Genomic DNA, 14634 nt, shown 5'->3' on the forward strand with positions numbered 1-14634 from the left:
TGCAGCCTTACTAATACTCATATTTCAGCCTGTCGTTTTTTTGTCTTAGTGTTCTTGACTTATTGTTCAATTCCTCTATTAAGTGTATAAACAACATGTGTGTTTACATTTACAAAATTCTGAAAAAAATTGAGCAGTTTGCATAAAATTACACAAAATAAATTTAGGGATGCACAATGACATCGGAATCAGAATGTCAAATGTATTTACTGTAGGAAGTGCAGAACATTCAGGTCACGTTGGGCCACTGTGCTGAAAAGTCAGCAATGTACAAAATACATTTGTAGGCCTATAGAAATCTCTTTCATTTCTCCATATTAGTAGCCCAGCCAGATGTAGACCCAGTTTGTATATTTTATGAAGGTGCATCAGCATCGACATTAATAGATAGGTACATAGAAAAATAGACATAGGTACTGGCCCACAATTCCCACATCAGAGCATCTCTAAAATAAAGGCTTTGTGGGCCATTATTTTTCATTTACTTTTAATTATTTTAAAACAGCATTTCAGCCATTCAAAATGATCTCTAAATCCGAACCACAAAATAAACGTTTTAATAGAGAGATGTTGTTACCGGGATTATGGTCCATTTTTACATGACTAAAAGCTGCAGTGGTTGCAGTTTTAGATCACAAATGACATTTTCAAGAACACTTTTTTAACTTTACAAATGTCAAAGACAGAATTTGATAACTAAACCATAGAAACCTGTCTGTACATTAGTAGCATAATTTACTTGCAGTGAGAAATTTGCTTGATGCATGGAGACAGCTGAAGTAATAGAGGACTTTGATTTGAACGTTGCTGAATGTAAAGAACATGACCTGTACGCATTTTTAAATTAGAGAAAGTGTTAACTGTAGGAGAGAACAGACCAAGCGCATGAAATTTCAATCCATGTAGGATGTGAGCCATGAATGTGGTTGCTGGTGTCACTCAAGGAATGTTGTGGTTTTAACAAACAGTTTGGCAGTGAGCTAGTCCTCCTCCCTGCCCCACTATTAGGCAAAGCAATGACATGGACAGTTTCAAAACATGAGGGCCCCAAACATATTGAAGAAAAACAGTATTGAGACATATTGAGTGTTTGTGATAGACAGAGGTGAATGAGACTGTCTAGGAATCATCATCAAGGATGGCATAATCACATCACATGTGCCATCATCTACATATACACAAAATGACTATAAAAAAAATAAATAAATAAAAATCAGGACAGAAATCTCCTCTTATACCTAACATTTTGACAGTTGAATTCAACTATTTCATTCCAATCCTTTAGTAAGAAATTAGCCAGTCCTTCTAAGCCAATCATTTCTCCTGACAGGCCAGAAAATTTGCGTTGAAACAGCATGCGATTCAAGTGCAGCAGGAAGCCATTTAAAGGATTATTGCTGAATATTTACCAGAAATTAGCAGCTTAATGAAGTGGATAAAATTCTATCACTGTTTTGCTGCAACTAAACTGCACTGAAATGGAATTTAACAGCATTTACTGCTTTTCATAATAGCTGCAAGGCTTTTCTGTATCTTATGATCCAAATGCCAGGCTAACATTGCTTAACTAACTTGTTTAACAATATAGGATCAGTACAGTTGTAAGAAGAAGAAGAAGTTTCCTCAGCTCAGGAGAGCCAATTCTACTCTAAATCACCAGACTGATGTAAAGTCAGGCTCTCCAGGGGAAGAACTGTCTCCTCAGTTTATCCTTTTTCACTGTATACACATACACTACACCATCCATTAGGGGTTTTTTTTTGTTTTGTTTTGTTTTTTTGTTTTTTTTACACAGGAGTGGATCCACATAAACTGCCTGCATTCAAGTTTGTCCAGGTGCATTAGTAGAGTGATTGACATACTAGGCAATGTGAGAATTTTAGCAATGTACAGTGATAACACAAGCATATTGGTATCAGTTGGTATTTGACTGAAAAATAAAAGAGTGGCATCAGACAGATTTGAACAGTATTTCAAACTGATGTGTGACATTTGATGCATTTATGATACTTCAGAAGATCAGAATGTTCAGGCAGTGATGGACTTCTGTCCTAAAACCATTTTATTTGCAGCCCTACAGAAATATTTCATTTCTCTGCCATGCTAATCCAGATAGGTTTAGTACAAGTTTCTTCAGTTAATTAATCTTAATATAGCAGCATTGGCAAATACATACAGAAACAAACATTGGATACTGGTGTTGGGCCAGTTCCCACAGCAGTGCATCGCTAGAGAATTTTTCAGCAAAAAACTTTTCAGAGATCAGGTCCCGGTTCACATTCGGAGATGCAACACCTGTATGGCTCACCAGCTTTTAAGATGTAGATATTTTTGATGATATAAATACTCTTACTGAGTTACTCACATCATCGTCCATTACTGTTTAGTCAATCATTGGCAAACTTAAAACATCAAAATTCACAAAAAATCTTCACAAGAATAATATTCTAATCATAATCAGCAATCAACTCTGACTATGCACCCTCCTTTAAATTAAAGTCAAGTGTGATAACCCAGTAACTAATGTTTTTCATAAAGTCTTCATTTAACTTCTAGCACTTTGATTTGCATACTCCCTGGACATTGGAAAAGTAGATGCAGTAAAAGAAAAGTCATTTTTTTCAGGTGTGTACGTTTTATTTTTTGTGAATGGTAACATCTTTGGCAGAACATAAAAGATAGACGTAATCTTATATGCAGTCTGAGATGCGAGAATCACAGGAAACCTAGAGAATCACCCTAGTAATAATCAGAATGAGAGATTTGGTTGTGTTCTTTCTCCAATTTCATTTATACCGAGTTAGTGCATTATTCAATAAGAAATGTTATGCTGATTGCAAGACAAATTAACATTCTGTACACATGCCTGGAATGAGTATTATATTGGGCATAAAGTGGAATCCTGTAATCTGTGTAATTACATTTTCATGTTTGATGTCAAAGTCAAACAAAACATTAATTTTGTGGCGAGAGTGAAAGTGAACATGAAAGTGTTAAGATGTTGGCACCACATAACCGGAATGTACTTTTTCAAAGGTCATTCTGACTCAAAGGGCCACATGCCATGGATGTGGTAACTTGACTGGAGTCTCAGACTACGCGACTAACAGAAGTGAGTGCAATCACAGTGTCCTACAGCTTAACTGTACAACTATTTCACTGTTTTGCAACACTCAGCACATTCTCAATGTGAGAGTAAGGTAGGGCTGCACAATCACATACTATCAAGTTTGGCCTCTAATTAAGTCATTGTAAAACACAGCAATGAATGCATTCCATTTAGGATTTAGCGACGGGTCTGCTGCATCAAAATCAAACACTATTAGTTATAAACAGCACTACTCATCAAATGACACAAGCATTTTTCAGTGAGTGCACTGACAACATAAATGTTCCCACTGAGTGTTCTGTGACCTTTCTGAGAAATCAGCCCTCCTGGCCTGATAAATTGTGAGGATTTCTTTGAAGCACACTGTGGCATTAATAACTGTTCATTTGAATGAATAATTACAATCATAACTCCAAAAGAAACAAAAACAAAACCAAACTCACCTACATACACCTGTGCAGCCCTGTGTGAGGTCACATTTTTGTGAGCCATAAGCCTGAATCGGCAGGAGAGGACACACACACACACGCGTGCGCACCACTCATACATAAACAAACTGAACAATACACTCCAATCCCTTTTCACTCTCCTTGTAAAACCTTAAAAAAAGAAACAGCTAGGGAAACATGATTATGTTGTAAGCAGTTACTTGCATCAGGCAAGTCACCTCTATATAAGGCTTCACAAGTGTTGTGTATACTTGGCCATAGTAGTCCTCAGAAAGGTGCACAATACCTAGTATTATTACACAGTGTCTTCCAAGACTACTTGTTGAGGATTAAACCAGGGATTCATTGTATGATCACCTTTTGTGGCCAAGAGCAGAACAGTACAGCTTTTGTTGGTGTGTAGGTTTCGTGCCGAGTGTGCCGAGGTGCTTTCCCCTCCCTGTGGGGACTTGCATGTCTTGTTACTCGTTTGCAATCTCTTATTATTCTTGAACAGTTTGTTAATGCCTTTTAGTCACACAAAGAGAGCAATCAAACTTTCTTTTTTGTGCCTCTTCCCTTTCGTCCTATTGTAGCTTAGCAAGCTTTCCCCGGTTATGCTGCAGCACCTGCCCCAGTGCTGCATGTTTTCTTTCGGTGGCTTTAGAGTCCCTTGCTCTGTGTATAAGGCTTTTGGGAGCAGAGAGAATGGCTGGCATGGTAGTATGCCTCCCATTTATTGTCCTTCTGTGTTTCACTGACTCCCATTTCCTCTCTATTCTTTACCTCCTCCACTCTGTAGCTGCTGACTCTTACACAGTGCTCCTGGGGGTGCCATTCAGGGCGACTGTCTTCATCATGCATGGCGTGCCAGCTGCCTGCAGACCCATCCTTGGTGTAGACAGTCCCACCTCAAATACCTCATGAATTGCTTTCCGAAAACAGTGGAAATTGTAGTCTATCAAGCCTGTAGTGCAAAGGGAGCAAAGAGTGGTGAGTATTTTCTTGAACACTGAAGACAACATATAGAATTTGCAGTAGAATTCTAAAAGTTCAAATGGGGAGTGAAACAGCAGCAAAACAATCTAAATCAGTTAACATTTAAGACACCTACAAAAATCAAGGAAATAAATGTTGAAAAAAACGCATTTTTTTTTACTGTGGCATACCATACCTTTGCGCTCGAAGCTCTCTTCTCTAAGAATACAGACGAGGGCAAGGAACTTTGTGACCTCTTTCAAATAGAGGACGGTGGTGTTATTAAGTTTAATTATGGCCATTGACTCCTTATCATATGCACTGCCACTGCCATCTTCCTTCAGTCTGTACAACCAAAACACAAATCTGTCTGACATCAGCATCACAGATCCTACCTAACAAACAATGTATTACATGTTGGAGGGATAATGAAACTAAACTTTTACTTATATTGGGGAGGGCAAATGATATTTATTGTTATCAAAATAAACTGTCATTGCAGCACAAATATATTCCTGTTTAACTGGCTTAGAATAGCTCATTAAGCTAAATGTTGGATAAAAATAATTGCACTCATACTTTTTCATAGTTCATGACCACTGATGTGTTTTTTTTCTCTTCAATCTTTTTCAAAACCTAAGAAAAACTAAATAATGTGATGCATGTTGTGTATCATGAAAAGCATCATCATGACGATATTTTTGCAAGATCACCCACTGCTTAATTATACCTAAAGCTGTTACAGTATTAGACATAAAATAGAGGAATTAGTTAGAATGTTGCTTAGATGGAAACACACATTTATATTTATTTACATATGCTCAGGTACTTATAAGCATACAGCAAGCTAAAAACAAAGCCCAAACAAAATATGAATTTGTGCAAAGTGTTTACAGAGATACTGATGTTGAGTGTAGTCTTACCCATAGATACACGACACGTCAATCACGACATCGATCATATCACAGCATAGCTCATAGGATTGCATGTCCACTGGCGAACTGTCTGTGGCTATGTAGATCTTACTAACCACATCAAACAGAAAGGCTTTCTCAATTCCTGAATTCTGTTAATGGAGACAAAACAAAGTAGTGAAGGGAAGAGAAAGAAATTAAAAATGCTTATATTTCAGACACAGAGGAAAAACGGGCAACAATTACCAGAAGATCACCCTGCATGTTTAAACCTCGCATTAACATAGGTGTAATGATAAACTGAAAAGTAAATATTAAAACAAGACATATTTGGATAAACAACTTTAAAGTAATTAAAGGCTTTGTGGAGGTGGAGTCAAAACACATACAGAAATAAAGATGTTGAGCAGGTTTTCCAGAGTGGGCAACTGAGGGATGAGCTTTTGCACCACTTTACTGAAGGCCTCAAATATAGAGTGGTCATAGATACTCGTCAAATAGAAGCTGCAAAACAGAGGAAAAAATGTGTAGTGAAAAGCAGTGATATTCAAAATGCAGATCATATTTTTATTAAGACGTCAATTACAGTTAACAGAACAAACAATAAAGACTTTAACGTTATGTCACACATGCAGCACACAGTTAGACTGTCCACACTGAATTCCCTAGAACCCTTAAAACAGCAAGCTTGTAAAAAAAAATACTATGGCAGAAATCTTGTAGTAAAACAAGGACATCTACAGAAAGACACAACATAAGTCTATGTAAACAAGTGCAGACATGTAACTATTTTTAAAAAGACAAAAATATGAAGGTGGAAGTGAGGAGAAAACCAAAAACGGATGGAGTTAATACACATCACCTGCACCTCAGCAGCCAAGTGAAACCAGTCACCAAGCAAGCCATGAGGTCAAAGAATTAGGCATTATAAAACTAGCAGAGAGAATTCTGTTGGTAAAACACATCTCATCGAACTACAAAGCCATAAACTCTCATATACTCTGACCTGACTAATATGCCCATAAATCAATTGTTACATGAACAAATAAAACAACACCCTTCAAAGGGAGGTAAGAAAATGGCATGCAGGAGACCTGCCTTTTGATTATACAGTTTGAGCAGCCCCAGTGAAACATTTTGAACAAATAATGTGTAAAGCCAATCACACAGAGAGGCACAATCTCCGATTTGCTTTTTTATTTTATTTCTCTGAAATTATTATGGGCACACTGAACAAGTTATGCTTCTAGGGATGGAGATAAAAAAAACAGTACTAAATTGGTACTGGCTTCTGAATTTTCAGTACTGAAATATTTTTAAGCTTTTGGACAAATGATGCCACTATTAATATTTATGAAACGTTAATTCATTCTACATGGAAGGCCTTTTCAAATGGTAGGTGTTAGATTGGTCAGCAGGAGGGGTGATCTGAAAGCACGACAAGTGTTTGCATGTCTCCGAATACTTTAACCATTTTGAATGCATTTTGAGTGTCATTCTGTTCTCTGCATCATGGTAAAAAGGGTAAGGTGCTTACTTTACTTCATTTAGTGACAATGTAGCTAAATGCAATACAGGTAAAGCAGAGTTGCATGTAAAGGTGGCAACACCAACTACCTCAAGGAACACTTACAAATTAGCAAACAACATTAGACATCTGAAGCAGCGCAGCATGTTTGCTTCTCAAAGTGGCTGGGGAAATAGTAATATTAAGCTGAGCGTGTACAGAAATAAAATTCAGTAGCTAGCTTAGCATAACTTTGTTTTTGTACCAAATTATGGAGAGTTGTATCAATAAAAGTATAAAAAAAAAAAAAAATTATCACATCAATAAGTAGTATTGGCCATCCATAAAATCCTAACAGCCAACCCTAGTTATTACTGAGGGCTCTCCCTGTCAATGCTTAGCAATGACTAAGCATATGTGGCAGTGCTGATCAGGTAGGAATGGTACCCCTCCCTTTTCTTCAGGGGGCCTCAAATACGCAATTTCTGAACCGTGTTACGTATGCTACAGAGCTGCTTTTACAGTGATACTAAATCAAAAACAAGCTGCTTAGTGTCCTTGTATAAGCTAACCATGTGATAAATATTTCCATCTTTGTGTGAAATCTCTCTCACAGGACAGCGTAATCTATCACAGCATTCAGCAGACTGAAGTTGCTTTGCTTAACAGTCATAAGTTGCTTCGTTTCATGAACCATCATTCAGCACCTCCTTAATACCCCCAGAAAATGATGATTGACCTAATCATACATCTCCCACATCCATACACCTCCAACAAGATATGCAGCTTAGCAACCGTTAATATCCGTTGCTTCAAGTCGTTTTATGTGCACCAGTGTTTGAATTTGTAGCTCCAGCTGGTTGAAAGATGCACTTTGAAGATGTGTAAAAGATAACCGTCCCTAACAGAGTACAGTATGTCTTTCTGTACCCATCCAAAGCCAAAAAATGAATTTTCTTAGTGTCAATGTAGTCAAGGGTCTGCGAATTTGGTACTTACAGTGCTTTTCAACTAGCAACAAAAGCCAAAATGCACTGTCAAAAAGCCCAAGCAAACATCTACATAAATGCATCAAGTCATCATGCCTGCAGTGGTTGGCATGTATGGTAAAATGGTAAAATGTATGCTGAGAACTTCTCTTAATAATGGAACTCAGGTGTTTAAGCCACACTCATTGTCAAGAGGTGTATAAAAATTAAGCACATTTATGCAATCGCCATAAACAACTGCCTCAGAGTAAGTTCCAAGCTACCTCTGTGAGCAACATAAGCACAAGAATTCTTGGTTAAGAGCTTCATGAAATAGGTCTCCATGGGCGAGTAGCCGCTTTGAGCAGATCAGTATGTGCAATGCCAAGCATCAAACGGAGTGGTGTATAACATGATGCCACTGGAATCCTGAGCAATAGAAACATGTCCTCTGGAGTGATAAAACCACACTTCACAATCTGCCAGTTTGATAGATGAATGTGGGTTTGTTAGGCAAGCTGAGCACTACGTAAAAAGAAAATTTTTGGGGATGGTGGGATAATGGTCTCTGGCTTTTATGGTTTGGGATTGGCCTCTTAGTTCCAGTGAAGGGTAGTGTTCATGCTGCTGAATACAAAGACATTTCAGACAATTATATGCTTCCAACTTTGTGGCAACAGCTTAGGGAAGACTCTTTCCTGTTCCAACATGACTGCTGCACAAAGTGAAAACCATTAAAGCATGGTGTGACAAGTTTGGTGTAGTGGACCTCTAATGGGCTGCACAGAGCCCCGATCTCAACCTCACCGAATACCTTACAGATGAATAGGAATGCTGATTGTGAGTGAGGCTTTCTTGACCAAAATCAGTGCCTGACCTCACAAATGGGATGAATGAATGGGCACAAACTCTCACAGATATACTGCAAAATCCTGTGGAAAGCCTGAATAGGTAGAATGATGACAACCCTGCAGTAAACAACAGGCTATGGCCCGATGTAACGGAGACACAGGACATAGCGGAGACGCAGGACGTAGCGGGTATGGAAGTTTTATCTACCAAGTTGTCCCACCCACTTTTTCATTACCCAATAATTAATAATTAATTTGTGCCAACGCCACTGGTGTGCAACATGCAACATGTTTAGCTGTGAATAGCAAAAGTACATGCAGAGTTTAGGACTAAATAAGTCACAACAAGTCTTACATGTGCGCTTGAATATTGCAAAGAATGGTATTTCTACTGATCCAAGTAACATTATATTGTGAATCTATATATATATATATATATATATATATACATACACACACACACACACACACACACACACACACTTTTAGAGAATAAATCCAAGAGAATTTTTGTGATTTGTGAATTTATGTAATGGCTGCTCTGTTTAGCTTGCGTTACATGTTTTATAACCTGATTAATATTGCAAAAGTCTGTATTACAAGGACAACTGCATGCTTGTGAGGCTATGGTGAAAAAGCAACAGTAACTCCTTTTGTGAAGACATTTCATAGCTTAGTAATTGAGAGGGTTTCATTTGTCGCAATGCACAAGAACACAAATATGCTACCAAAGATTATTCTAAAGTAGCCTTCCTCCCAGTTTAAACTGAAGGAAACTGCCTTTCTGCATTCCAGCTTAAAAAAAAAAGCCTACCTAAGATGCAGTTTCTCCAGACTGGCATCAGCTAGGTCATCATTAGCTCGCTGGTGAATATCCCTCTGAGTCTCTATCTTGTGGTCATCTGATAGGCCATCCACTTTATGGATGAACACTTCAAAGTTGATTTCAGGGTTGACTCTGTAAGCCCGAGACACTGTGAGGTGAAGTCTGCCAAGAGCCTCCACATAGTCATCCTACAAGGACAAAAAAAAAAAAAAAAATACAGAAGAAGAATGCATAATCATATTTTTCGCTTATTCATGCAGAGATTATGATTGATGGGAGCACAAAACACAAAATCTTGTAAGTGTGCAGCACCTCCATTGACCCCATACCTATGGAGGGTACCTAAGCGCCCAGCATTTCAGTGCAACCAGCATGACTAGCAAAACAATCAAAGAAAAATGAGCAATATTGAAGAGTGTACCAGCAGCCTACTCAGGGACAATGTAACAACTTGCTTCTTTGAATCATAATTTACATTGTCTTATAATGTTGACAAACTATACATTACATAGCATGATCTAAAGGTTACCTGTAATCTGTAATATGACTGTGGATGGTTAGCCTTTTATTAACTGAAGAATTTTGTTTGATAACAGTAGCTAAACAATAACTTTTTAGTACACAAAAATGACCTTTTTCTTGTTAATACAGCAGTAGAAACATATATTTTCAGTGCAAGCAGATTGAGAGGGCTTGAAAAAAGGAAAAATGTTTGTCACTAACATAAGGCACATAAAAGGTTTCTTTAGCGAAGAAATCCCATATTTTTTTCATAAGACCAGAAATTTACAGATCTTCATACTGGGATGTGGGCGTGTGTGTGTGTGTGTGTGTGTGTGTGTGTGTGTGTGTGTGTGTGTGTGTGTGTGTGTGTGTGAGAGAGAGAGAGAGAAAATATCTTGTTTCTGAGAATGCCATAAGTTGGATTTGTAATGGCTTATCTGATAGATTTGGGGAGCTGTGAATTAAGCAATTAAATATCCATTGTGAAACCAGCTCGAATAAAGAGAATGGCACAGAAGCTGTGTCACATGTCTCAGCTTCACGTATCCATGCTTGAAATGACCCAGGATTTCTTGGAGAAGCAAACATGTTTACTGGGAACTAGGAGGGAACTGCTGCCTTAAAGTAATTGCTTGTAAATAAACAAATAAATAAAATAAACAAGTAAAGAATACTTATACTTTATGCTCACAGTATGGCACCGTGTAAACTGTTGCTGGAAAAAAAAAAAGACAAAACATTAACAAAAAATTAAGAAATAAAACATAACTAAAAAAAAAAAAAACTTGCCTCCTAAAGCTAAAAATGATCATCTTATTCTGTTAGACACCATACCAAGCTTGTCTATTATTAGTGTGATGACTAGTGTGATATTATTACGCGATGACTTAGTCATGCTGTTAGCACAAAACTAATTAATAGGCTTTAGGATTCCAGTCCTTATTAGCTACATTACACCTGTAGTTCCAGCACTAAAAACTAAATTAAAAGAGCAAACTTCAAACTTTAACTTTAGCCACATAGGGAAATAATGTTTTATTTAATATGAAATTGGTCCAAGCTGTGATTTGGTTTAAGTGGAATTTCATTATATTTTTGAGTTACCTGAAAAAGTGTCAAAGGAAAGATAACAGTCTTCTTGTGTAACCAGAATGGCTTCACAACTTCCTAATTGTGGCTTTTAACACAAGACAAGCTACACCTAAAACGCTGAGATCTTTTACCTACTTCAAAGCCTCACAATGAAAGCATTTATTCACACTGGTTATTTAAAACAGAATGTGAATGTGTGTGTGTGTGTGTGTGTGTGTGAGAGAGAGAGAGAGAGAGAGAGAGAGAGAAAGAGAAAATGGAGAAAACAGTCCTGTGGTACCTGCGGAACAAACTTTTGTCATGCACTTACAAATACGAAGTGTTTATGCAAATCAAATGTACTGCCTGATGGATTTGCTAGCTGTATAGCAACTATTAGCAAATAGCGGTTTCAAGTACCACCAGAGCTACACCAAAAACCTATCATGAATCACTATATGTAATATGGTAAAATGAGTGCAACTGTCACTGTCATTATTTTTTCATTAGTTAAAACGATCTGAACACTACAATATTTTTGGAAATCTTATTCCTTGGAAACTCATCCTCACCTGGAGATCTCTTATCTTGTGAAATTATTTAATAAAATCTTTTCATTTGTTTAAAACAATGCAAGCGATTCATGAGGGCACTTTCTGTCTGAAAGCACGCAGTAATCAATAGAAAAGCAGAACAAAAGTCACGATGAGTCAGCAGATCCACAATAGCACGCCAATGTTTTCATTGCACATCATTTAAAGTGCCACATTTTGGCACAATATTGTTGTTTTACCTGTGCATCAATAACAAATATCAAGGCTCCAGTTCCTCTGAAGATCATCTCATAATCAAAGGTGGGATCAAAGAAGTCCACTTGGCCTGGGAAATCCCAGATCTGGAAGTTGACAAAGGAGCTGCTGGAGATGTCATCCTTGTATATTTTGTTTGTGCTCTCCAGAAACAGGGTCTCATTGGGGGACATCTTATGAAACACCACCTAGTGAGAGACAGGGTACTGATTTAAATGACTGGGTTTCATATTACAGCAGTTTAATTCAATCAGATTCACAAAGCTGCTGTCTACTTTTGAGTAGATTCATCTCCCTGTGGTTAGTTTCCTACTGATTAAAAATAACAGATAATCATTAAATTGGGAAATCTAGTACAAAGACACAAATAGCATTATTTAAATTAGCATAGCATAAACTTGGTTTAATTCCCTCCCTTGACAATCAAATTTTACCTTTATCCACTGCTCTAATTCAATATCATGCTGCTATAGCAAACTTGCACTCTGGACTTCATATTGCTGCAAACTGCCTACTCTCCTACTCTCCCTCTCTGGTGTACTTTTCTATTTTGTGTTTTTTTGTAGCTATTTGCTTATATTTATCTATTTTAATAACAGCTCTTGGGTGTAAACTGGACCATGAGATCTTAATTTCATTCCACCTAATGTACCATGTGATGCGAATGACAATAAAATCTCCTTGAATCCTTGAAATGAGCGGCCTTAGAAATGTATTTAGTGCAATATGCAAAATGCACCAAGATTTTATCACTTAAAATACCAGTTACAACAACCTTAATGTTCTTCTAAGTTATAGAAACTGAAGTCCCTGGCTTACACTAGCATCATCAAAGTCCTTGAGAATGCAGTGTGGTAGGAACTCATCTCTCAGTAGACCTAAATGTGAAGAGTATGTAAACAGTAATGACAGGATAAACAGCGGACAGACTGAAGGCTTTAAAAACACTACCGCTAATATTACAGTACATACTAATATGCCTTTTGTAAGTTAGCCAAACTAGCTAGCTACTTACCTGTAACTTTAAACTAACTAACTAGCTACCCAACGTAACCTAGGTTACACAATATAGCACAGCGTCTACCTTTTCAAACGAAAGGGAGATTTAAATGCAAGAAGTGTGTAAACATCAACTATACTGGCTACTTAAAGCAGACAGGTTCAGCACTTCAAACATAACTTCAATTGCTATGTTAACTTTAGTTACCTGCAGTTAACTGCTAGCATTGAAGTTAAACCACTTTGAAAAGCCCCGCGAGGAATGACGTTATTCAGCTAGCCTAAATGTTTGTGTACGATAGCGTGTATTAGCCAGTTAGCTAGCTAGATAGCTAACATCTCTATGCTGAATCAACCATCATTTCTTCAGCCTTGCAAAACGGCTATTAAATGCATCATTTCTTTGATGAGGCCTCTTCTACTACACTGTCTTCTCTTCATGAAATACCGCTAGAGACGGCGTATTTTAAGTTGGAATTTGGATGTAAAACCTTTATTTCTTGTGTGAGTTCTTGAGGTTAGCGAGCTCGGTGGCTCGGTCTAGAAAGCTAAATCTAGCCTACACTGATATCCGTTTTCCCTCCTACCTTCTGAATGGAGGACTTCCCGCTTCTCCGCAAACCCATGAGTAGTATTCTCGGCTTGCTATCCGAAGGTGCTGGGCTGTCCTCGATGTCGGCCTCCTCTTCTCCATAGCCGAAGTCTTTAGGGAAAGAGTCTGCAACTCCGTAGCTATCAGCCAGCGGCGGCTCCTCGTACTGAATCGACATCTTGACCCGACGCGACGACGCTCGATTCTCCCCACCCCACAAACACCCTCTTTTCACTTTACACTCACTGGTTTCACCACACGGTTACTGCACATTCAGTACGCATCCACTGTAGCGTGAATAAGCATAAAATGACTGTATGTCTATTAATAGAGGGGCGCAGAGTCGATCAGCTACACTCGTCTTCCGTCCCTCAGCGTTCCCCACTGTTACGAAGTCACCACTTTAGTCTCGCCCCTTCTTGCTTATTGGACGAGAGTCCGCATCGTCATGTGTTGATTGGATAAATCCTACGTCAATCATTAAGGTGGCGGAGGAGGTGGGCAAATCCGTCAGAGTCATGTGCTTTAGAGTCACCTGACAGGGCTGCTGTTCGAGAGCCTCTACACCGCCTTAAGGGTTTTGTGGGAGCGTTGTGTTGACGAGTTTCTCCTGTGAAACCCGTAGAACCGTACATGAGGGAACCTTGGACACTGTCAGCGCACATTGTTAGTCAATTAGTTGTATGACAATTTAGTTCAAGATGGATGCTGTAAATAACATGCTGATATCTGACTGTCCTGTCCGTTTGAGCTTCAGTATAGGCCAAACCTGGGTTAACTGGGCTGCTTCCTTATAACCCTGCGTTAACAAAAGACAATAAATACCGTATTTGATCTTTGCCGCTGTAACAGCCTCCACTCTTCTATGAAGGCTTTCTACTGTATTTTGGATCATGCCGCTGGAAATTTGCTTCCATTCAGCCGACAGAACATTGGTGAGGTCGGGCACTGAAAGCCTGGCTCACAAATTCATTCAGTTATTTTAAGGGGTGAGATGCTGTGCAGGCTAATCAAGTTCCACTCAAAACTAGACTCCTAGTTTCTTTATGGACAGCTCTCACACAATGGCTGTGAGACT

The 14634-nt window shown here is 38.3% G+C and overlaps 1 protein-coding gene across 1 annotated transcript; it reads right to left on the reverse strand.

The window, feature by feature from the left end:
- Positions 1-2027: 2027 nt before the first annotated feature.
- rragca (Ras-related GTP binding Ca) lies at positions 2028-13945 on the reverse strand. The gene is made up of 7 exons (XM_017709152.2): positions 13552-13945; positions 11950-12153; positions 9570-9769; positions 5819-5933; positions 5439-5581; positions 4712-4860; positions 2028-4504 (listed from the first exon to the last, which is right to left on the reverse strand). The coding sequence occupies exons 1-7, from the start codon at positions 13732-13734 to the stop codon at positions 4350-4352; spliced, it is 1149 nt and encodes a 382-aa protein (XP_017564641.1). The 5' UTR covers positions 13735-13945; the 3' UTR covers positions 2028-4349.
- Between the last annotated feature and the right edge of the window lie 689 nt (positions 13946-14634).

Source organism: Pygocentrus nattereri, chromosome 3, assembly GCF_015220715.1.
Source record: "Pygocentrus nattereri isolate fPygNat1 chromosome 3, fPygNat1.pri, whole genome shotgun sequence".
Taxonomy (NCBI): domain Eukaryota; kingdom Metazoa; phylum Chordata; class Actinopteri; order Characiformes; family Serrasalmidae; genus Pygocentrus; species Pygocentrus nattereri.

Excerpts from the sequence above, each read along its gene's own strand:
- rragca (XM_017709152.2), bottom strand. The coding sequence starts at position 13,734 with ATGTCGATTCAGTACGAGGAGCCGCCGCTGGCTGATAGCTACGGAGTT. Across the intron at positions 5,934-9,569 it reads CTGGAGAAACTGCATCTTAG|CTTCTATTTGACGAGTATCT; the intron begins GTAGGCTTTTTT and ends TCTGTTTTGCAG. Across the intron at positions 4,861-5,438 it reads GACGTGTCGTGTATCTATGG|ACTGAAGGAAGATGGCAGTG; the intron begins GTAAGACTACAC and ends TTGGTTGTACAG.